General features: G+C 46.2%; 1 protein-coding gene across 2 annotated transcripts in view; it reads left to right on the forward strand.

The window, feature by feature from the left end:
* The window catches only part of HSPA12B (heat shock protein family A (Hsp70) member 12B), a 331,731-nt gene that overhangs the window by 274,741 nt on the left and 31,862 nt on the right, over nucleotides 1–25,128 (forward strand). The window contains exon 10 of one of the 2 annotated variants that reach the window (XM_086960132.1): nucleotides 17,173–17,277. In XM_086960132.1, coding sequence (XP_086816258.1) covers nucleotides 17,173–17,277 — 105 coding nt within the window. The remainder of the gene's footprint in view (nucleotides 1–17,172; nucleotides 17,278–25,128) is intronic. The other variant, XM_086960131.1, reaches the window with a different exon arrangement.

The raw sequence follows: 25,128 nt of genomic DNA on the forward strand, positions 1-25,128 counted from the left end.
GATGTGCCTCACTGATGAACCAGGAGAAATGAAGAGTTTAGGACAGCAAGCGAGATGTGTCTCACTGATGACCCAGGAGAAATGAAGAGTTTAGGACAACAAGCGAGATGTGTCTCACTGATGAACCAGGAGAAATGAAGAGTTTAGGACTCCAAGAGAGATGTGACTCACTGATGAACCAGGAGAAATGAAGAGTTTAGGACTGTAAGAGAGATGTGTCTCACCGATGAGCCAGGAGAAATGAAGAGCTTAGGACTCCAAGAGAGATGTGTCTCACTGATGAACCAGGAGAAATGAAGAGTTCAGGACTGTAAGAGAGATGTGTCTCACTGATGAACCAGGAAAAATGAAGAGTTTAGGACAGCAAGCGAGATATGTCTCACTGATGAACCAGGAGAAATGAAGAGTTTAGGACTCCAAGAGAGATGTGTCTCACTGATGAACCAGGAGAAATGAAGAGTTTAGGACAGCAAGCGAGATGTGTCTCACTGATGAACCAGGAGAAATGAAGAGTTTAGGACAGCAAGCGAGATGTGTCTCACTGATGAACCAGGAGAAATGAGGAGTTTAGGCAGCAAGAGAGATGGGTCTCACTGATGAACCAGGAGAAATGAAGAGTTTAGGACAGCAAGCGAGATGTGTCTCACTGATGAACCAGGAGAAATGAAGAGTTTAGGCAGCAAGAGAGATGTGCCTCACTGATGAACCAGGAGAAATGAAGAGTTTAGGACAGCAAGCGAGATGTGTCTCACTGATGACCCAGGAGAAATGAAGAGTTTAGGACAACAAGCGAGATGTGTCTCACTGATGAACCAGGAGAAATGAAGAGTTTAGGACTCCAAGAGAGATGTGACTCACTGATGAACCAGGAGAAATGAAGAGTTTAGGACTCCAAGAGAGATGTGTCTCACTGATGAACCAGGAGAAATGAAGAGTTTAGGACTCCAAGAGAGATGTGACTCACTGATGAACCAGGAGAAATGAAGAGTTTAGGACTCCAAGAGAGATGTGTCTCACTGATGAACCAGGAGAAATGAAGAGTTTAGGACAGCAAGAGAGATGTGTCTCACTCATTAACCAGGAGAAATGAAGAATTTAGGACTCCAAGAGAGATGTGTCTCACTGATGAACCAGGAGAAATGAAGAGTTTAGGCAGCAAGAGAGATGTGTCTCACTGATGAACCAAGAGAAATAAAGAGTTTAGGACTGTAAGAGAGATGTATCTAACTGATGAACCAGAAGAAATGAAGAGTTTAGGACTCCAAGAGAGCTGTGTCTCACCGATGAACCAGGAGAAATGTAGAGTTTAGGACTCCAAGAGAGATGTGCCTCACTGATGAACCAGGGGAAATTAAGAGTTTAGGACTCCAAGAGAGATGTGTCTCACTGATGAACCAGGAGAAATGTAGAGTTTAGGACTCCAAGAGAGATGTGTCTGCTGATGAACCAGGAGAAATGAAGAGTTTAGGACTCCAAGAGAGATGTGTCTCACTGATGAACAAGGAGAAATGAAGAGTTTAGGACTCCAAGAGAGATGTGCCTCCTGATGAACCAGGAGAAATGAACAGTTTAAGACTCCAAGGGAGATGTTTCTCCTGATGAACCAGGAGAAATGAAGAGTTTAGGACAGCAAGAGAGATGTGTCTCACTGATGAACCAGGAGAAATGAAGAGTTTAGGACTGTAAGAGAGATGTGTCTCACCGATGAGGCATGAGAAATGAAGAGCTTAGGACTCCAAGAGAGATGTGTCTCACTGATGAACCAGGAGAAATGAAGAGTTTAGGACTCCAAGAGAGATGTGTCTCACTGATGAACAAGGAGAAATGAAGAGTTTAGGACTCCAAGAGAGATGTGTCTCACTGATGAACCAGGAGAAATGAAGAGTTTAGGCAGCAAGAGAGATGTGCCTCACTGATGAACCAGGAGAAATGAAGAGTTTAGGACAGCAAGCGAGATGTGTCTCACTGATGACCCAGGAGAAATGAAGAGTTTAGGACAACAAGCGAGATGTGTCTCACTGATGAACCAGGAGAAATGAAGAGTTTAGGACTCCAAGAGAGATGTGACTCACTGATGAACCAGGAGAAATGAAGAGTTTAGGACTCCAAGAGAGATGTGTCTCACTGATGAACCAGGAGAAATGAAGAGTTTAGGACTCCAAGAGAGATGTGACTCACTGATGAACCAGGAGAAATGAAGAGTTTAGGACTCCAAGAGAGATGTGTCTCACTGATGAACCAGGAGAAATGAAGAGTTCAGGACTGTAAGAGAGATGTGTCTCACTGATGAACCAGGAGAAATGAAGAGTTCAGGACTGTAAGAGAGATGTGTCTCACTGATGAACCAGGAAAAATGAAGAGTTTAGGACAGCAAGCGAGATATGTCTCACTGATGAACCAGGAGAAATGAAGAGTTTAGGACTCCAAGAGAGATGTGTCTCACTGATGAACCAGGAGAAATGAAGAGTTCAGGACTGTAAGAGAGATGTGTCTCACTGATGAACCAGGAAAAATGAAGAGTTTAGGACAGCAAGCGAGATATGTCTCACTGATGAACCAGGAGAAATGAAGAGTTTAGGACTCCAAGAGAGATGTGTCTCACTGATGAACCAGGAGAAATGAAGAGTTTAGGACAGCAAGCGAGATGTGTCTCACTGATGAACCAGGAGAAATGAAGAGTTTAGGACAGCAAGCGAGATGTGTCTCACTGATGAACCAGGAGAAATGAGGAGTTTAGGCAGCAAGAGAGATGGGTCTCACTGATGAACCAGGAGAAATGAAGAGTTTAGGACAGCAAGCGAGATGTGTCTCACTGATGAACCAGGAGAAATGAAGAGTTTAGGCAGCAAGAGAGATGTGCCTCACTGATGAACCAGGAGAAATGAAGAGTTTAGGACAGCAAGCGAGATGTGTCTCACTGATGACCCAGGAGAAATGAAGAGTTTAGGACAACAAGCGAGATGTGTCTCACTGATGAACCAGGAGAAATGAAGAGTTTAGGACTCCAAGAGAGATGTGACTCACTGATGAACCAGGAGAAATGAAGAGTTTAGGACTCCAAGAGAGATGTGTCTCACTGATGAACCAGGAGAAATGAAGAGTTTAGGACTCCAAGAGAGATGTGACTCACTGATGAACCAGGAGAAATGAAGAGTTTAGGACTCCAAGAGAGATGTGTCTCACTGATGAACCAGGAGAAATGAAGAGTTTAGGACAGCAAGAGAGATGTGTCTCACTCATTAACCAGGAGAAATGAAGAATTTAGGACTCCAAGAGAGATGTGTCTCACTGATGAACAAGGAGAAATGAAGAGTTTAGGCAGCAAGAGAGATGTGTCTCACTGATGAACCAAGAGAAATAAAGAGTTTAGGACTGTAAGAGAGATGTATCTAACTGATGAACCAGAAGAAATGAAGAGTTTAGGACTCCAAGAGAGATGTGTCTCACCGATGAACCAGGAGAAATGTAGAGTTTAGGACTCCAAGAGAGATGTGCCTCACTGATGAACCAATGGAAATTAAGAGTTTAGGACTCCAAGAGAGATGTGTCTCACTGATGAACCAGGAGAAATGTAGAGTTTAGGACTCCAAGAGAGATGTGTCTGCTGATGAACCAGGAGAAATGAAGAGTTTAGGACTCCAAGAGAGATGTGTCTCACTGATGAACAAGGAGAAATGAAGAGTTTAGGACTCCAAGAGAGATGTGCCTCCTGATGAACCAGGAGAAATGAACAGTTTAAGACTCCAAGGGAGATGTTTCTCCTGATGAACCAGGAGAAATGAAGAGTTTAGGACAGCAAGAGAGATGTGTCTCACTGATGAACCAGGAGAAATGAAGAGTTTAGGACTGTAAGAGAGATGTGTCTCACCGATGAGGCATGAGAAATGAAGAGCTTAGGACTCCAAGAGAGATGTGTCTCACTGATGAACCAGGAGAAATGAAGAGTTTAGGACTCCAAGAGAGATGTGTCTCACTGATGAACAAGGAGAAATGAAGAGTTTAGGACTCCAAGAGAGATGTGTCTCACTGATGAACCAGGAGAAATGAAGAGTTTAGGCAGCAAGAGAGATGTGCCTCACTGATGAACCAGGAGAAATGAAGAGTTTAGGACAGCAAGCGAGATGTGTCTCACTGATGACCCAGGAGAAATGAAGAGTTTAGGACAACAAGCGAGATGTGTCTCACTGATGAACCAGGAGAAATGAAGAGTTTAGGACTCCAAGAGAGATGTGACTCACTGATGAACCAGGAGAAATGAAGAGTTTAGGACTCCAAGAGAGATGTGTCTCACTGATGAACCAGGAGAAATGAAGAGTTTAGGACTCCAAGAGAGATGTGACTCACTGATGAACCAGGAGAAATGAAGAGTTTAGGACTCCAAGAGAGATGTGTCTCACTGATGAACCAGGAGAAATGAAGAGTTCAGGACTGTAAGAGAGATGTGTCTCACTGATGAACCAGGAGAAATGAAGAGTTCAGGACTGTAAGAGAGATGTGTCTCACTGATGAACCAGGAAAAATGAAGAGTTTAGGACAGCAAGCGAGATATGTCTCACTGATGAACCAGGAGAAATGAAGAGTTTAGGACTCCAAGAGAGATGTGTCTCACTGATGAACCAGGAGAAATGAAGAGTTCAGGACTGTAAGAGAGATGTGTCTCACTGATGAACCAGGAAAAATGAAGAGTTTAGGACAGCAAGCGAGATATGTCTCACTGATGAACCAGGAGAAATGAAGAGTTTAGGACTCCAAGAGAGATGTGTCTCACTGATGAACCAGGAGAAATGAAGAGTTTAGGACTCCAAGAGAGATGTGTCTCACTGATGAACCAGGAGAAATGAAGAGTTTAGGCAGCAAGAGAGATGTGCCTCACTGATGAACCAGGAGAAATGAAGAGTTTAGGACAGCAAGCGAGATGTGTCTCACTGATGACCCAGGAGAAATGAAGAGTTTAGGACAACAAGCGAGATGTGTCTCACTGATGAACCAGGAGAAATGAAGAGTTTAGGACTCCAAGAGAGATGTGACTCACTGATGAACCAGGAGAAATGAAGAGTTTAGGACTCCAAGAGAGATGTGTCTCACTGATGAACCAGGAGAAATGAAGAGTTTAGGACTCCAAGAGAGATGTGACTCACTGATGAACCAGGAGAAATGAAGAGTTTAGGACTCCAAGAGAGATGTGTCTCACTGATGAACCAGGAGAAATGAAGAGTTTAGGACAGCAAGAGAGATGTGTCTCACTGATGAACCAGGAGAAATGAAGAGTTTAGGACAGCAAGAGAGATGTGTCTCACTCATTAACCAGGAGAAATGAAGAATTTAGGACTCCAAGAGAGATGTGTCTCACTGATGAACCAGGAGAAATGAAGAGTTTAGGCAGCAAGAGAGATGTGTCTCACTGATGAACCAAGAGAAATAAAGAGTTTAGGACTGTAAGAGAGATGTATCTAACTGATGAACCAGAAGAAATGAAGAGTTTAGGACTCCAAGAGAGATGTGTCTCACCGATGAACCAGGAGAAATGTAGAGTTTAGGACTCCAAGAGAGATGTGCCTCACTGATGAACCAGGGGAAATTAAGAGTTTAGGACTCCAAGAGAGATGTGTCTCACTGATGAACCAGGAGAAATGTAGAGTTTAGGACTCCAAGAGAGATGTGTCTGCTGATGAACCAGGAGAAATGAAGAGTTTAGGACTCCAAGAGAGATGTGTCTCACTGATGAACAAGGAGAAATGAAGAGTTTAGGACTCCAAGAGAGATGTGCCTCCTGATGAACCAGGAGAAATGAACAGTTTAAGACTCCAAGGGAGATGTTTCTCCTGATGAACCAGGAGAAATGAAGAGTTTAGGACAGCAAGAGAGATGTGTCTCACTGATGAACCAGGAGAAATGAAGAGTTTAGGACAGCAAGCGAGATGTGTCTCACTGATGACCCAGGAGAAATGAAGAGTTTAGGACAACAAGCGAGATGTGTCTCACTGATGAACCAGGAGAAATGAAGAGTTTAGGACTCCAAGAGAGATGTGACTCACTGATGAACCAGGAGAAATGAAGAGTTTAGGACTCCAAGAGAGATGTGTCTCACTGATGAACCAGGAGAAATGAAGAGTTTAGGACTCCAAGAGAGATGTGACTCACTGATGAACCAGGAGAAATGAAGAGTTTAGGACTCCAAGAGAGATGTGTCTCACTGATGAACCAGGAGAAATGAAGAGTTTAGGACAGCAAGAGAGATGTGTCTCACTGATGAACCAGGAGAAATGAAGAGTTTAGGACAGCAAGAGAGATGTGTCTCACTCATTAACCAGGAGAAATGAAGAATTTAGGACTCCAAGAGAGATGTGTCTCACTGATGAACCAGGAGAAATGAAGAGTTTAGGCAGCAAGAGAGATGTGTCTCACTGATGAACCAAGAGAAATAAAGAGTTTAGGACTGTAAGAGAGATGTATCTAACTGATGAACCAGAAGAAATGAAGAGTTTAGGACTCCAAGAGAGATGTGTCTCACCGATGAACCAGGAGAAATGTAGAGTTTAGGACTCCAAGAGAGATGTGCCTCACTGATGAACCAGGGGAAATTAAGAGTTTAGGACTCCAAGAGAGATGTGTCTCACTGATGAACCAGGAGAAATGTAGAGTTTAGGACTCCAAGAGAGATGTGTCTGCTGATGAACCAGGAGAAATGAAGAGTTTAGGACTCCAAGAGAGATGTGTCTCACTGATGAACAAGGAGAAATGAAGAGTTTAGGACTCCAAGAGAGATGTGCCTCCTGATGAACCAGGAGAAATGAACAGTTTAAGACTCCAAGGGAGATGTTTCTCCTGATGAACCAGGAGAAATGAAGAGTTTAGGACAGCAAGAGAGATGTGTCTCACCGATGAGGCATGAGAAATGAAGAGCTTAGGACTCCAAGAGAGATGTGTCTCACTGATGAACCAGGAGAAATGAAGAGTTTAGGACTCCAAGAGAGATGTCTCACTGATGAACCAGGAGAAATGAAGAGTTTCCGACTGCATGATGATGTGTCTCACAGGTTCTCACAGATGAACCTGGAGAAATGAAGAATTTCAACTCTATTTACAAGTAAGCAAATTCTTTTTCTCTGGATGTTAAGTTCTGCGTTGATGTGGCGTCTGTTCTCTCGCTCTCAGCTGAAAAAACACTAACCCCAACAATTTTGGTTCGAGAGGAGGAGGTGGGGCCCTTTTCAGAGCAGGGGCACAAGCTTACTTTGCAGTGATTTTGCCAGATAATAGAACTGAGTTACTATCATCAGAACAGACTGGAGAAGTGTGAACTTTATACTCACCTGTAGGCTGTATTTAAAAGCAAAAACGTTGGGAAAGAAAGTAAAGAACAGTGGGGCAGATTTACAAGCCCCTTACGCCACATTTACGTCAAAAACGCAACGGTGGCGCGAAGCCAGCACCATGCTGCCGAGTATTTACAACGTGACGCATCTAGGCAGATGCATCACGTTGTTAAGCCCTGCGCACCATTTGGGCGTGCCAGCACAGGGGTAGGGGGCCGTCCGGCGCAGGAACGCCTCGCAAAAGTGTCTAAGTGAAATCTACAAGATTTCATTCAGTCACTTTTACGGCCATGCTGCGTCAAAACCCTGCGCCTGCTTGAAGCAAGCGTAAGGATTAACGCAGCATGTTAGGCATATGGGCACCCCGAGCCTTGCTGGAGCTGCGTCGCGCTTGCAACGCAGCTCCAGCAATACGTCGCCTTTCCGCCGGGGGCTGCGACACTGATCTGCCCCTCCGTGCTCCACGGTGCACCGCATTGTAAATACGGCGCATCAGTGGTGGCGCACGGGTAGGCAGATGCCTCGCAACTCTTTTGGCGCATCCCTGCTGATTAGCAGAGATGCACCAGAAGTAGTAAATCTGCCCCAAATATCCTAAGCACACGCCCACCCATCTGCTATTTGTCACCCAACTAATGGAGCCCCGCTCGCAGGCCAGTCCTATCTCTAGGTCCATTAATCAACGTGATCTGGGAAGTTACATTTCTGACCTTAACTAGGAAGGGCGGTATTTTTATAAAGAGTCCAGCCAGGCCCATAGAACAATGTGAGGGCGTGTCATATAAATACATCGTGTGTATAGAAAGGCAGGAAACGCACGTTTCTTCGTAGACTGGCCGGGGTAAGAGAAAGTGCACGGCCAAGAGCGAGCTGCGGGAAGGGCCAGTCCTATTTATAGGGCCTGCCCAGCCTCTCTGGGTTGGGATTTGCAGCCATTTACGTTTCCTGAGTGTTTAGTCAAACTTCCTTTCACAGGCGACATGGCGAGCTGTTCATGCCACAGAGACACCATGCATTAGCTTTGTGTTTTTCACTTAACATGCATGTGCATTCTGGGAGTTGTAGTGTTAGCTACCATCAGGCCACCTAAATGTGCTTAATGGCCAGATTTCAGGGCTCAGTGAAAGGAGAGAGGGAGAGAGAAAGTGTGTGTGTTTTTCGTTGGTAAAACTGAATAAAGTATGGGGTCCAATTAGGTCAAGGCCACTGGAACTATGCGGCAGGGGAGGGTCAAATTATGTAGCCGGGTTAAGTAAATTACGCAACAAGAAATTGCAAATTATGTGGCATAATGCAACACATTTTTTAATAGTATTACTCTGTTATTTTGTCATTTTACACCAACTAATACTGCCTGGGCTTTAGTCGCACATCATTAGTACCAGTTTAACACCCGAATATAGCAATAAGACACAGAATGATGACCAGTTAAGCTTTGCAAAGGGCCACTCAGTTGGACCTCACTTAGCAAGATGCCTCAGTGAGCTATAACATCGCTTCTGACATCTGAGTGTGACCGGTAGATCACAAGACCCTAGTCCAGCAAAGCCAACTGCACCATCCACTCTTCTGAAATTGGTACATAAGGAACCATTCGATTTGAGTAATTATTACAATTGTTATTTATAGATCTATTTAAGACTCAAAAATTCATCAAGCACTATACAAAAAAAGTTAGCATTCATCCTTCCGAGGTTGATAAATGGATAACATCACAGTCAACAAGAAGTGCTTTTGAACGGGATCAGTGGAATTTGAACCTTCCCATATGTTCAGGTCTGCCCTGCTTTAACATATACATAGAGTGAGCTTTGGTTCCGCCTCACAGCATTATGGGGCATATTATCAAGGGGGTTTATCTCCGCTTTTTTGGCTTTAAAAGCCAAAAAAGCAGAGATAAAATTATCTCCCTATTACCTAGCTGCCGCTAACACCAGTTAGCGACAGCTAGTAGAAGATAGCGACCATCTTGGGCCCCACTTTGCATGTCAGTGATATTTATCACTAATGAGATGCAAAGTGGGCGTGCCAAGATGTTAGAGACTGAAAACAGTCGCTAACATCGCTATCTCCTATTACCAACTTTTGGAGATATTCGCGCTAAGCGCGATTATCTCCAAAAGCTAACACCTGCCCTGAGCAGTTCTTAGCCATGTTATCCAATGGGAGGTGGATAACATGGCTAAGAGCATTAGCTCGCTAATGCATGAATATCGCTGACTTTTCAGCGATATTCATGCTTTGCGGCGATTTTTACCGCATTTGCGTTAAACCTTGGTAATGCCAAGGTTTATTTGCGGTAAAAATCACCGCAGCGCTGCGGTAAATTTTTGTCTCTAACCAAGCAATAGCGATAATTATCGCTATTGCTTGGTAATATGCCCCTATGTCCTTTTCACTTAGTGCTATTAGCCGTTCGGCGTGTCCTTCCGCCTACGATGCTTCCATTGTAATGCACGAGGGGCTAGTTTACATCTCAAAAGAACACTGAATCATTGCACATTGCATTCTTTATCTCTGATGCATTGAATCCAGGAAGTAATCATTTCTGTGTTTTTACTGCAGCACGGCTCCTAAGATATTTTTAACAGGAACCAAAATGCAAGCCAGACTTTTGGCTTCGCCAGTGCTTGTTTTAGTCGATATTGTCATTTGGTCATCTTGACTTTTTTGTATCACTTTAATCTATGTTTTTATCTCCGATCAGTCCACCCAGATCTAATTGATTGTAATGACTGCCTCCGATGGCACACCCTCCAGACAGCATCCGTCTCGAGGGTGGTGATTGCTTCAGTTCACTGCTGAGTAATTCCCAAACCGCACTTGAATGAACCACCGCGTAATTATTGCATCAAGCCTGGAATGTTGAACGTTGGAAAACATTGCAAACATGGTAAATCCTCCCCATCGCTGTTCACGATTGGGAAGGACTGCTTTTATTGTGTGCAGAAGGAACGTTTACCTTGAAGCTAAACAAACGTAAAGGTTTGCTGTGTATAGGGATATGAAACGTGCAATTTGCTTGCACTAAATATATGCACATTCTGTCAGTGCTTAATTTGTGCAGGTGGTGGGCACCGCTGCTCATGTTTGGGCACCTGCACTTATTTTTCGTCGCCTGTACCAGGAGGAAGGGAGTGACTTCAGAAGGAGAAAGAAACAGGAAGACAAAGACAAGGAAACAGTAAAAAAAGGAAAAAATCAGGGACGAATAAGAACCTGCAGTAGTGAAATAAAGAGACAGAAAGTAGGGTGGTGGAAGAGAGAGGCATGAGCTGCAAGCAAGAATAGATCGTTTTGGGTTTCGGTATCCCTGGCATTTGGCAGCACCAGCAGTGTGCTCCGAAGAAAAACTCCAGGCCCTGCACTTATTGTTTAGAATGTAATCATTGTCAGGGAAGTTCTGGCACACTGCCCAAAAGTCAAAGGTTGCCTGGTACCAGCTCGCTCTTTTAAACAAAGTGAAACCGTTTCTTCCAGAAAGTGAGTTCAGAGTTGCTGTTCAAGCTCTCCTACTCTTGTGTCTGAAATGGTGGTAATTACAAAAAGAACAATGGATGGACAGAATGCAGAACAATGTCATACATTCACCTCAGTACAGAGATCTGGGCCTAAATCCATCGTTTTTTGCTCCCCATGCCATTCTAGTTTGAACCCAACCATATGCAAATCAGTGTTGATCCTGTGCCCTATGGGAACAGTCCAGCTCGAACTGCCAGGCCAGGTCCTTCCTGTACTGAAAACAAGCATCCTGGGACCGGTTTCGAGGTTTCACCCCTCATCAGCCAGGATAGCTTGACTCCAGTGGCAGGGTGAGCATGGGACTCACGTCTGGGCATACCTGTCCCACTCGGGTGACAAATGCAAAAACAACAATTGATGGACAGAATGAATGCAGAATAATGTCATACATTCACCCAGTACAGAGATCTGAGCCTAAATCCATCGTATACCCAGACGTGGGTGCCTTGCTCACTTTGCCACTGGATTCAAGCTAGCCTGGCTGATGAGGGGTGTTACCCAGACACCAGTCCCAGGATGCTTGTTTCCAGTTCAGGGAAGACATGGCTTGGCAGTTCGGGCTGGACTGTTCCGATGAGGCACAGGGTCAAGACTGATTTGCATATAGCTGTGTCTGAACTGGGGGGCAAAGTGAGCTAAAGAACGATGATGGCCTCAACCCAGATCTGTGGCTGGGGGTGAGTGTCTGAAAAGTTTTAGCGCTGCGTCCATCATCTCTTTGTGTTTGAAATGGTGGTAATGCCATACTCGGTGGTCTTCCTGATACCACACAGACACACCTTAGGGACAGCCTATACACTGCATCACATCTCATCCAGGCCCTGAAGAAATATGATCACATCACCCCTATCCCAATGGAATGCCGTCAGCCCTGCACCATCTTCAAAACTAGCTGCATCATTTACAAAGTCATCACAACCAGCTTCCCTGCTTATCTTGCAGGCACCATCTCTGGTGGTTCTCAGCACCCCGGCAGCCAAGGTACCCTCAGACACCAGGCCATTTCCGTTTATGCACCCCGTCTCTGGGACAACATCCTCATAACCATCAGGACCTCCTCAACGCTGCTCCAATTCAGAAAAGAGTTGAAGACACATCTCTTCAAGGAACTCTTCATGACAATGCATTAACCATCCACAACCCGGCTTCCTTTCCTATAACTTACTGACATTATTATCATGTTTGACCATGCCCAGTGCACCTTTGCCTTGTGGCCATGTTTATGCTATAGAAATACCATATATTCACACGTACATTTATACATATGGCTCCAGCCTGGTGCCTATCAGGGCCTGGTTTATACATTGTGTCTCGGAGGCGCAAAAGGTGTGTGCGCCTGCTTTGAGCGCCCCTAGGGCACAATGGAATTACAGAAGGAGCCGCAAACGCTGTGCGTCCCCTTCTGTAATGCAGATAGCTCTGGTGCATATGTTGCACTGGTGCTGTCATCAGAGCCATTATTTGCATGGGGGCGTGGCCCCATACAATGAGGGAATCAGGCCCAAGAGGGCCGACCAAACCGTCATTGCGCATTTATGAGTTGGAAAACCACTCCACCCCTGCTCTGCATTCCCGCCGCCCCCTCACGCAAAGCTGCTGCAGCAGGAGGACAGAATGAAATGATAACAACATTACGTTGTTATCATTTTAATTTTTCCTTTCTTAACTGCTGAAGAGTAGTGGGGGAACGCTCCTCCGCCTTAGCGGAGGAGCCGCCACTGCGCCGGCGAAACCTGGCCGATATGTTAATTAACAAAAACAGATTGACACCTTCTCAAAGAAATAAATTAAAAACAAAGGAAGGGTTGTGCAAGATTTCAGGACCTAGGTCTGTGGTCACTGCTCCACTTTAGACCGCGCACCGGCCTCAGTTCCTCCGGGGTGTTGCGCTATTGTAGACATTACCTCATGCCGCCAGCGGAAAGCCAAACCTAGTAACATAATTTTGTTTAAACTATTCAAATAAGTTATCAGTGACCAAGCCCTGTTGGTATTCACACAAATATTTTGACTGACACCTTTGTTTTATTCTAACAGAAATCCACACCCAATAAAAAAACACTGCTCTGGGTGGAGCTGGAACAGGCTAGAATAAGTCCAGCAACTCAAGAAAACAGATGACATGTGAAACAGGGACATAACGAGGCAGCATGTGGAGTGTCGCCCTTTCCCTGTCAGGGGAAAATGTTTTCTCCAAGACCTGCTCATGCGCCTTGAACCGGAAGTACCTCGGGTCAGCTGGGCGGCCTCGTGTTGGGATCCCTTGATTTTCACTGACCTGTCACTCTGCAGTGTGTTTACTTTCTGGATTGAATTCCCAGCTGCGAGCCAGCAAAGCTGGCCTCTGACCCCTAAATCATTCTCCAATCAGCAACGGATGATTGCCCTGCTGTGCCAATTGCAATAAACGCTGACCTCCAGATGAACACATCTGCTTTTGATGGGTGGCGCTAAGTGTTTGCAGCTTTAGGCGGTACCTGGTGGCCCCGCCTGCTGGCCGGGCATTCTTTGAGGCATCTGCCTTCAAAATATGTCATTTTATCGAGAGATGGAAAAATCCTCAGTTGTTCAGTCCACGACCGAATGGGCAGCTTGACTTTACAGCCTTTATGCATCCAAGTAATATATTTATTTATTTGACAATTCTATATAGTGCTGCGTTTTCTTATAGTTACTTCAAAGCGCCACATATGGAGGCCAGAACTCTGGTGTTGCAGGAGTCAATCGTTTGAGGGGCATGTTTCTCTCTCACTACCAATTTGGTGGTTCAGTCAACAGTCAGTCTCAATAACTCAGGGGCAGATTTACAAGAAAGTGTCACATGTGTCACTTTCCCTGCGCCACCATGCACCCTGCGCCACCATGTAAAACCCTTGCGTCACCATGGAAACACCGTATTTACAATACAGTGCACCAATGCATAGGGATTGACAGATGCGTCAGAAATTCTGACACATCTGTTGGCGGAAAAGTCACGCATTTCTGGAGTCGTGTCGCAAGCACGGCGCGACTCCAGCAATGCGTGTTGCGGCCTATTCCCAATACACTGCATCACTCCTTACGTCTGCTTCAAGCAGGCGTAAGGTTTTGACACAGTGGCGTCTTAAAAGTCACGCAGTGAAATCTTGTAGAGTAAGTAAGTGTTGTGAGTGTGTGCATAGTGAGCGAGGAGTGGAAGATGAGAGGTGTATATATTGTAAAATTTCAGCGTGTTGTTTGTGAGTGCAGGGCGTGCAGTGTGTAGCCTGTGTGAATGATGTGTTAGTGGTATTGTGAATGCATTGTAAGAGGTGTGTGGGAGCAGGTTGACCATGGTGTCAGTGCTTTGTGAGAGTGTCTGAGTGCAGGGTGAATGGTAGCTGAGTGTAGAGTGAGTGGTGTCAGAGCTCAGGGTGAGCAATATTGGAGTGCAGAGTTAGCAGTGCAGGAGTGCTGGTTGAGTGGGCAGGTTGAGCGGTGTCTGAGTGTGCCGGTCAAGTGATGTATGACTGCAGGGTGAGCAGTCAACATTAGTGCTGTGTGAGTGCATGGTGAGGTTTGGTAGTGCAGTATGAAATATGTGCAAGTGCAGAGTTAGCGGACAGCATTAATGGTGTTTTAGTAGTGCGTGGGTGAATGGTAAGTTGTGTCTAGGTGCAGGGCGAGAGGTATGTGAGTGGTTCCTGAGTGCAGGGTGATGAGTTGATGAGCACAGGGGGTGTGGTGTAAGAGTGCAGGGTACAAGGTGTGTGACTACAAAGTAAATTCACAGTGAGTAGTGAGTGAGAGTGCATCAAGGCAGGGTGTACAATGAGTGAGGGGTGTGTGAGTGCAGGGTATGTGGTGTGTCTGAATGATTATACTTTAAATGGTGTGTCTGCATAAGTACAAGGTGAGATATATGTCCATGTGAACACTGCTTTTCTGTTCAAACCCTTGCTCCTTTAATTCTGTCCCCTCAAGAACCATTGGTTGCATTCTGTTTTACGTTTCTCAACTGATTTACGGCAAGCAATCAACACTGTATATTTACATGCCAGATAATGTTTGCCCTTCTCCAATTGCTGGTGCAGGGTCGAAACATTCAACTGCTTCCAGATTGGTGAAATTACAATATTTTTTTTATATTCAATCAATCATACATTTATAGAGCGCACTACTCACCTGTGAGGGTCTCAAGGCGCTGAGAGGGGGGGGAGCTGCTACTGTTCGAACAACCAGGTCGTGAGGAGTCTCCTGGAGGTCAGCAGGTCCTGGGTCTCTCGCAGGTGGATGGGGAGGGTGTTCCATGTCTTGGAAGCGAGGTGGGAGAAGCATCTGCCACCGATGGTCGTTCGGTGGATGCGTGGAATGGTGGCGAGGGCGAGGTCAGCGGAGCGAAGATGGCAGTTGGGGGTGTAGAAGGTGAGTAGCTTGTTGAAGTATGCTGGTCCAGCGTCATGGAATGCTTTGTGAGCGTGGGTGAGGAGCTTGAAGTTGATCCTTTTGTTGACGGGGAGCCAGTGCAGGTCGCTCAGGCGGGCAGTGATGTGACTGCGGTGGGGGATGTCGAGGATGAAGCGTGCGGAGGCGTTCTGTAAGCGTTGGAGTCTCTTCTGGAGTTTGGCCATGGTTCCCGCGTAGAGGGCGTTTGCCGTAGTCCAGCGTGCTGGTGGCGAGGGCCTGGGTGGCCGTCCTTCTGGTTCCGGTGGTGATCCATCTGTAGATCTTGCGAAGCAGGAGGAGGGTGTTGAAGCAGGAGGAGAAGACGGCGTTGCCTTGCTGGGTCATTGACAGAGATGAGTCCAGGATGAACCGCAGGTTGCATGTGTGGTCAGTGGGTGTCGGCACAGCTCCCAGCGAGGCCGGCCACCAGGAGTCGCCCCAGGCGGAGGGGGTGGAGCGGAGGATGAGGACCTCCGTCTTGTCCAAGTTCAGTTTCAGGTGACTATTCTTCATCCATTCGGCGATGGCCTTCATTCCTTCGTGAAACTTGGTTTTGGCGGTGGCAGGGTCTTTGGTGAGGGAGAGACTCAGCTGGGTGTCGTCTGCGTATGAGATGATGTTGAGGTTGTGTGATCGGACGATGTTGGCGAGCGATGTCATGTAGGCGTTGAAGAGGGTCGGGCTGAGGGGTGATCCTTGGGGTACACTGCAGGTGATCTTGGTGTCTTCGGATCAAAATGGAGGGAGGCGGACTCTCTGGGGTCCATCTGTGAGGAAGGAGGTGATCCAGTCCAGAGCTTTGTCTTGGATCCCTGCGTTGTAGAGGCGTGTGCATAGGGTGTGGTGGTAGACGGTCTCAAAGGTGGCTGAGAGGTCTAGAAGGATGAGGGCCACGGTTTTGTAGTTGTTCATCAGGGTCCTGATGTCGTCGGTGGTGGCGATGAGGTCAGTTTTGGGTACTGTGGTTGCTGCAGAATCCGGATGAGGAAGAGACCAAGGTGTTGTTCTCTTCGAGGAAGCAGGTCAGTTGTTTTTTGACGATCTTCTCAATGACTTTCGCCGGGAACGGGAGCAGGGAGATGGGGAATGTGGCGGTCTCAAATGAGCTGTTGAAGATCTTTCGGAGTTGGGGTGCGATGATGGAGCTTGCTTTGTTGAAGGTGTGGTGGGGACAAGGGTCTGATGGTGAGCCGGAGTGGATGGTGTTCATGGTTTTGATGGTGTCTTCGTCGTTGACGTGGTTCCAGGAGATTGGGAGGCCGGTGTGACTGGGGGGCGGTGCGTCTAGGGTGTCGGCGGCTGTTGGGGAGGTCTGAGTGTTGAAGCTGTCATGGAGGTCTATGATCTTGCGGTAGAAGAAGGTGGCTAGAGAGTCGCAGAGGTCTTGTGGCGGCAGGATGTCGTTGGAGCTGGGGTTGACGAGTTCCTTCACGATGTTGATTAGCTCTTTGCTCTAATGCACATAAGCAGCTGACATCACCACCGTTAAAACTGGGGGCCAAATGTCTGAAGATTTTGTTCACAAAAAGTAATTTCACCTTGTGCTTAAACTTTTTGCGAATGAAATCGGACTTAGCGACGAGCCCATGTAGTAATAGGTCAGTTAACAAAATAAAGAATAGCAGGGGTCACACCTGCTCGAATTGACAGTTGGGTCTTGCATAATCTATAGATGATGGTTCTTAAGCTTGTACAAAGTATGTTTTGTGTATATACAGATGAGCCTTTTGCAGTGAATTGAATCTTTCAGTTGATTACTTATAATCCCAGACCTACACAGTAGCCCATGTATTGCCATAAATAAATCCATAGGGTACACTGGCCGTATGGCAGATGGCCAGGCGCATCAGTGGCATCAATTGACCACGCCCACTTGAGATGAAGTACTGTGTATTTTCTTGAATCCTGACTGCTGCGCCTTGCCTTACAGGTGACCGGTACATCGTTGCTGACTGCGGAGGAGGCACCGTGGACCTGACCGTCCATCAGATAGAGCAGCCTCGAGGGACCCTGAAGGAGCTATACAAGGCCTCAGGTGAGGCGACAAAACCCCTTGCGGGATTCCTTATAAGAACATATAATAAGTGGCACACAGTTTCATGGGAGCATGCACAGAAATGCATTACAGACTTGCTGCTGCTGATACAGAGTCCACTAAATCCTGTCCTCGGAGCGTGTTTTAGAGTTCATTGGGACTGAGCGGCTAACAAAGAAGTGTCCATCTGCTTCACCACTCGCAAAGGGTACGAAGCATTATTCCCCAGGCTTCTTCGGGGCCCTGCTTGACCTGCAAAGTGTATCAGCTTCGAAGGAACCTTGTTCGTTAATGATGAGGAATGCATTGGCTATAATCACTAGATGGTGCCAGATGCTGGAGTTGATGTACTTTCTCTTTGCCTGAGAACATTGCGCCGCCGGTGCGTCCATTTATTTGACGCGCCGGCGGCGCAGTGTGGTGCTTTATATTTACAAGGCCACGTAAAGTCACCCTGCGTGCTTTTCGTGGCCTTGTAAATATGACCTCTTTTCATGCATTATTTTGCGTGAAAGGGGTGTTCATTGGATGTTGCTGTGGATGTTCCCAAGCAACACCCATGGATTCCGCTACATTCCCAGATTTACAACATTTCATAAACCTGGGACTGCGTCAGAAACCTACACCTCCCCAGGGCAGGCGTAAGGAGGCGCAACGAGGAGAAATACTTTTATTTCGCCTCGTTTTTAGGTCGAGCCTAGGGCAGCGCATGCGCTGCTTGCTTGACTTTTAGTAAGGGGGTTTTCAAAGTGCTACCCACAAGCTTTTCCTGGCCTAAACCTTGCATGCATGTGCGCGTGAATGCGCGCAGCCGCTATCTGCCTTTATTATCTCATTAAGCCTTGTTTTACAGTTACGAGCCGTCATGGCTCATTAAGTGCTTTCGCGCGAAGCACGGGCGTGCACAACTCCCTCAGCATCTCTCCCCTGCTGCAGTCCCCATCTTGCATTCCGCGCGGCCAATGCTTGTTCTTCCTCATTTCATTGATTTATTTTCCCATTTTTGTATCCAATTCTTTCTATTTCCCATCTCGTCTATGCCCTCTGCTGTCTTTCCTCTTTATCTTTCCAATTTCTCATCTTTCCGATCATCTTTGTATTCAATACATCGATGCATCCTGAGATCTATTCCAGCATTGCTTTGACGTGCCACTAGAGGACACTATAACCCCATAAATACTTTTTTGTTGTTGAATTTTAGGGTTACATTTACGGAAGAATTATGGGGCATATTATCAAGGGGGTTTATCTCCGCTTTTTTGGCTTTAAAAGCCAAGAAAGCGGAGATAAAATTATCTCCCTATTACCAAGCTGTCGCTAACACCAGTTAGCGGCAGCTAGTAGGAGATAGCGACCATCTTGGGCCCCACTTTGCATGTCAGTGATATTTATCACTAATGAGATGCAAAGTGGGCGTGCCAAGATGTTAGAGACTGAAAACAGTCGCTAACATCGCTATCTCCTATTACCAACTTTTGGAGATATTCGCGCTAAGCGGGAATATCTCCAAAAGCTAACACCTGCCCTGAGCAGTTCTTAGCCATGTTATCCAATGGGAGGTGGATAACATGGCTAAGAGCATTTGCTCGCTAATGCATGAATATCGCTGACTTTTCAGCGATATTCATGCATTTCGGCCGTTTTTTATCGCATTTGCGATAAACCTTGTTAATAGCAAGGTTTATCTGCGATAAAAATCGCCGATGTGCGGCGATAATTTTTGTCTCTAAACAAGTTAGAGACAAAAATTATCGCTAGTTGTTGGTAATATGCCCCTGAATTCCTGTCCTAGTTCTCCAGTGGTGTAAACTTTTCTAATACATTCTCCAAGGCCGAGGTGCAATAGATTGCAAGTGGTACGAAAAGAAGTGCATGCCTTTTAATAAATTGGTTATACAGCGTCATACAACAATCAAACATCTCTTTTCACCTTGATACTCATGTAAGTGGAGTACGGCTGTTAAACATTATTGCTATCCCTTAAAGCGCTTCCTCGGTTTTCTGCGTCACGTGTTAATTGAACCTCCATCTGCCCCCATGCAATGGACCCTGCTTTCACTCTAATGTTCGGCGGATTCGAGTACCCATTACACAGATGGCTTTTATTAGACTAACGTAACATGTCAGGGTGGTGCAGTGCATTATTCCAAGTCCAAAGAAGGAGGAAGACCGAAATTCAAAGATCCCGCACTGTCGATGGCAGTGCCTGTCTACTTTATGACTCAGCGAGTTGAACGCTCACTACTAACGCAAACCATGACTTGCAGGTCACAAATTCGAATCCAGCCTTCCATTGTTTAGAGATTGGTAATCTGAGCATCGTTTGCTAGGGTAACAGAACCCCCTGCTCTTTAAAAGGCTTAGAAACAGAAAAAGTGTATTATGAAGCACTATATAAAAAGTATTTTTGTTATTATTTGAAGCCCTTTTGACTTAGAAGTTTGTTATCTAGGCTCTTACACTACATATCTATGTGTTCTTAGGGATTAGCTGACAACAGATAACACTGCTTCTCTCAATATAATAAATCACATTTTTTTGTCTCTTTCTTTGGGGAGTCTGGTGTCGTGCCACTCAACTTCGCAGCGGACATCTAATGTAGAGAGAGGGCGCCCTCAGGTACGGGCGCTGCCAGGCATAGAGGCCTGGTTCAACAAGCATTGGCATAGCCAATAGGTCTCGCCTTTGGGACCTTATAAGTGTTTAGCCATGCAACAGTTGATGTTGTTGCACCAAGGATATTGTGCTGGATAACTAAACACGTATAAGGTTCCAAAGGCAAGACCTTTTGGCCATGCCAATGCTTGTTTCATCTTTCTACACTTGCTGCATTCTGCACCACACATAGAAAGAGGGAAGACCCTTCACAAAGGTGCCCCTTCCTGCACAAAAACTATCTCCCCTGAAACTCAGATACTCTTGCACCATGGTGCCAGGGTGCCTGCTATGGCGCATGGCAGCTAATTGTGCACCAGCACAGGGAAAGCACAAGGATGCAACATATTGTTGTAAATATGACGCATCCCTGAGCTTTGAAAGTGATGCAGCGTGGTGGAGCCAAATGGTTTGTGGTGGCGCGCTGCATCACTTTCTTGTAAATATGCCCCTCTGTTTTGTTTTTTACTTCAACTCTGGTGTTTGTGACATTTGGGGCTCCAGAAAGATTTTGACCCAGGCCTCACAAAAACGTCTTACCTGGTTCCATCAAGCAGGCAGCTAACGCAGGTGTAAAACTTGCTAAAGATTTCTACCTTCACATGCCTGGTACCTCCAAATAAAGGTTCATTGAGGATCTTAATCTAGAGGAGACTTTGAAAGTCTGATGCACCGTAGGATACTTTTCAACTGTTGAATCTACTTCCGCTCGCAGATACATACTTGGCTTCTTGCGGTGCACTGCGACTGTTTATTGCTTCAATCTCTTTCTGAGTGTGAGAGAGCTGAACACTAATCTACCAATACAGCCCAGTGGATTCATTCTGCTGCGATCACTGGGAAACACACACTCATAGCTTTGACTCCAGACCGGGGTAGGCTTGTCCTTTTATCTTTCAGAGGTCGATAACTTGAGTACTATTGCATTAGGTAATAGTGACAACAATAACGTGCTGCTCCTTGAAACCGCTACATTCTTTGATAACTCGTACTTTGACAGGGGCCTTTTCCTCAGAGTCATCCACATTTACTCCAAATAAGCATGAAAAGTGTTGTTTTCCTTTCTCTGAAGCTTTGTAAGCCGCAAAATGAGCTACACGCACATATGTGTCATATATAGCGCGATAAACTCCCTATTTTGAGTTGTAGGTTAACGTTTTGGCAGGACGATAGAAGCCCACAACATTTGTACTCGTCTACAAACATCAGCGGGAGGCGCATGCAAAAGTCCCGAATTATAATTTTGTATTTAGGATTTTTTTGTATAGCATCGCTTGTTTCCTTTTGGTAATAGAGCGTTATAAGAAATAAAGAAACACAGTAATACAGTCTGACACAACGAATGGAGGTTCTGGTGAGCAGCTGTATCCCTTTAAGCCAGCAAAGTGCTTTTAATATAATCTTTAGTTAACACGCAAGTTGCCAAAGTGCACGAGATCGGTACAAAAGGGGGTGGTGATGGACGGAGCATCTGAATCAATCAAACACTCACACCTAGTCAAAAGATCTGGGTTTAATCCATCACCGTTCTTTAGCCCACTCTGCCACCCCAGTTCAGACATGGCTATATGCAAATCAGTCTGACCCTGTGCCTCATGGGAACAGTCCAGCCCGAACTGCCAAGCCATGTCTTCCCTGGACCGGAAACAAGCTTCCGAGGACCGGTTTCTGGCATTCCAGCCATCTTCAGCCCGGCTTGCTTGAATCCAGTGGCAAAGTGAGCAAGGGACTCACGTCTGAGCATACCCTGCCACACTTATGGGGGCCAAAAGCGGTACAAAAAGGGGTGGTGATGGACGGAGCATCTGAATCAATCAAACACTCACACCCAGTCAAAAGATCTGGGTTTAATCCATCACCGTTCTTTAGCCCACTCTGCCACCCCAGTTCAGACATGGGTATATGCAAATCAGTCTGCCCTGTGCCTCATGGGAACAGTCCAGCCCGAACTGCCAAGCCATGTCTTGCCTGGACCGGAAACAAGCTTCCGAGGACCGGTTTCTGGCATTCCAGCCATCTTCAGCCCGGCTTGCTTGAATCCAGTGGCAAAGTGAGCAAGGGACTCACGTCTGAGCATACCCTGCCACACTTATGGGGGCCAAAAGAGGTACAAAAGGGGGTGGTGATGGACGGAGCATCTGAATCAATCAAACACTCACACCCAGTCAAAAGATCTGGGTTTAATCCATCACCGTTCTTTAGCCCACTCTGCCACCCCAGTTCAGACATGGCTATATGCAAATCAGTCTGCCCTGTGCCTCATGGGAACAGTCCAGCCCGAACTGCCAAGCCATGTCTTCCCTGGACCGGAAACAAGCTTCCGAGGACCGGTTTCTGGCATTCCAGCCATCTTCAGCCCGGCTTGCTTGAACCCAGTGGCAAAGTGAGCAAGGGACTCACGTCTGAGCATACCCTGCCACACTTATTGGGGCCAAAAGCGGTACAAAAGGGGGTGGTGATGGACGGAGCATCTGAATCAATCAAACACTCACACCCAGTCAAAAGATCTGGGTTTAATCCATCACCGTTCTTTAGCCCACTTCCGGTCCAGGGAAGACATGGCTTGGCAGTTCAGGCTGGACTGTTCCCATGAGGCACAGGGTCAGACTGATTTGCATGTGGCCATGTCTGAACTGGGGTGGCAGAGTGGGCTAAAGAACGGTGATGGATTAAACCCAGATTTTTTGACTGGGTGTGAGTGTTTGATTGATTCAGATGCTCCGTCCATCACCACCCCCTTTTGTACCGAAAGTGCACGAGATGGCAGCCCTCATTGGGCGCTGCCACCTCAGTGTGAACTGTGCCCGCCGCTTCGACAAATCAGTCTTTTACTGCAGTCAAATGGATGGATTCTCAGTTGCCATATAGTAAATATACACCTTGATTTTTTGTATGATACGCTATCGCCCCCTAGTGCTCAGGAAACATACCACAGGCTGTACTGAAGTGTTACATTTCTCAGCGCTGCGGCGGCCGAGAACAATAGGCTAAAAGAAGACATCTATATTCATAGCCAAACGACTTGAATTTTTTTCTTTGTTACATAAATACAACTGATAACTTTTTTTTACACACTGCTTAAAACCTTAGTCGTACTTTTTATAAATGCTCCAAAATAAAAAGTGTTGCTGTTGTATGATTTAACCGTGCTTAGATTATCAGGGTTGAAACTGCCAGGGTGCGAAATCCTGATCAATAGGAACCACACAGATAGCAGAAAAGTGCATAACCATAACCCACTGAGCTATCTTTCCAGCTTCAATGCTGTGATTTTATCCAAAGTGTTTTACCTGACAACTTTTAATGCCCAGTAAAAATGCCCTATGGATATCACTTTTTAACGGCACACGTGTGAGCTGAGGACTGCACGCTGATCTCAGCAGCGGGGACTCAAACCTGTGAGCTGTCAGACCATCAGTATAAAACACATCAGCACTTAAAATACTTGAATTTCCTGTTGCGTAACACTTTCATCTCCCACCTCAATTCGAAGATGATTCTCTGCCCACTCCCGGTAAGCCCCTCCCACATACAGTGATGGCCATGCCAATTTTAGACCTTCGCCAGGGCTGCGATCCCTGGAGTTTGAATGTTTGAATGACTGCCAGCGCACGGTATGTGATCCTGAATAGACTGGCTGCCGGGCAGCCTTGGAATGCCCCAGCTGTAATGTGCCTTGACGCAAACAGGGTCACATGCTAGTTCTGCGCATCAGCTGTTGCCATGGACACCGGTACACTGCATAGCAAGAATAACATGTTTACAGATCCTATTCCACCTGCATTGCCTTCGCTGATTGGCTGCCCTTTCAACAATGTGTTTAAAGCACTGTGCATTGTTCACACATCCATAAACACCCAGAGACCTACGTCATTATCAGAATGCTTTAAATGACTGCTCCTACAGAGGAATAGGGTTTGTTACATGACCCCAAAATAAATGAAGTGGGAGGTCTCTTTTCGGTGGCTGCTACAGTCCAAGGGAGCCAGGCGGGCAACTAGAGCCAAATTTCGAGGGGGGCTGAAAAATATTTCGGGGGGCAGGGTGGGGGGAGGGTGGGGGTGGGGGGCTAATTCTTCCAACCATAGACAGAGTGACTGAAAGAAGGGGTGAAAACACAACAAATGCCTAATTTACAAGTAAATGGTATTTTAAAGACCTGTGAAGTACTCGGGTGCGGCTGCAATTAGATGGTCGCCAGCCCTGCGTCTGAAACACAACTCACTAAACTTTAAAGAAGCCTTCAAAGCCGGGATCTAGTTTGGGGGGAAGGGGTGAGTTAGTGGTGTTCGGGGCATTCGTTGGCTCTCTTCTATTATTTGTAATATATTTGACTCTAGCAATTGGTCAATTCCATTTTGCCAAAACTGTACGATTGAAATAGCTATTGGGTACTCTGGGGGAATGGCGCCTGGTGCTTTATTGTATTATATGCCTGTTTGGAAAACAATAAAGACAACTTTGACAAAAAATCTAGATCTAACCCCTTTGACACCTCAGGGCATATTTATGAGAGACTTGCATCATGTTTGCACCACACACAGTGACACATGTGTGACGCAAGACTGTGAGTCATGTTTATGAAGCCACACAAAGCCACTTTGCGTGTATTTAGGTGGCCTCATATATCTTGAGTAACGCAACGCAGCGCAAATCGCTGCATCGCTTTACACTGCGCAAGGGAGGCGTTCCATGGGCGTTGCGGTGGGTGTTTCCAAGCAACTCCCATGGGTTTTGACGCATCCTCAGACGTACAAGGACTTGTAAACCTGGGAATGCATCAAAATCTTACACCTCCCAAGGGCAGGCATAGCAAGGAGAAATATATTTATTTCTCCCTGTTTTTTCTTCTTTCTATGTGCGCTGCGCTCTGCAGCACGATAGAAGGAGAAAAAACTCTCTCTGTGTTGTTTTTGTGCAGGAAGGTGCCTCTTCCTGCACAAAAACAACCCTGCCTTCAACCCAGGCACCCTTGCCCCATGGTGCGAGGGGGCCTGTGTTTGCACTCAACTGCTGAAACAGCGCCAACACAGGGGGGAAAAGACAGGAATGCCACGTATTGCATTAATACGGTGTATTGCGCCCTTTCACTTTGGCGTAGGGCGGAGCTGCAAGGCGACTTTCTGCACTCCCCTATGCCAAAACCCCATAAATGAGGCCATTAAGCACTTAGGGGCATATTTATGACCCTCCTGC

This window comes from Lissotriton vulgaris, chromosome 3_1, assembly GCF_964263255.1.
Source record: "Lissotriton vulgaris chromosome 3_1, aLisVul1.2, whole genome shotgun sequence".
In the NCBI taxonomy this organism is placed as follows: Eukaryota; Metazoa; Chordata; class Amphibia; order Caudata; family Salamandridae; genus Lissotriton; species Lissotriton vulgaris.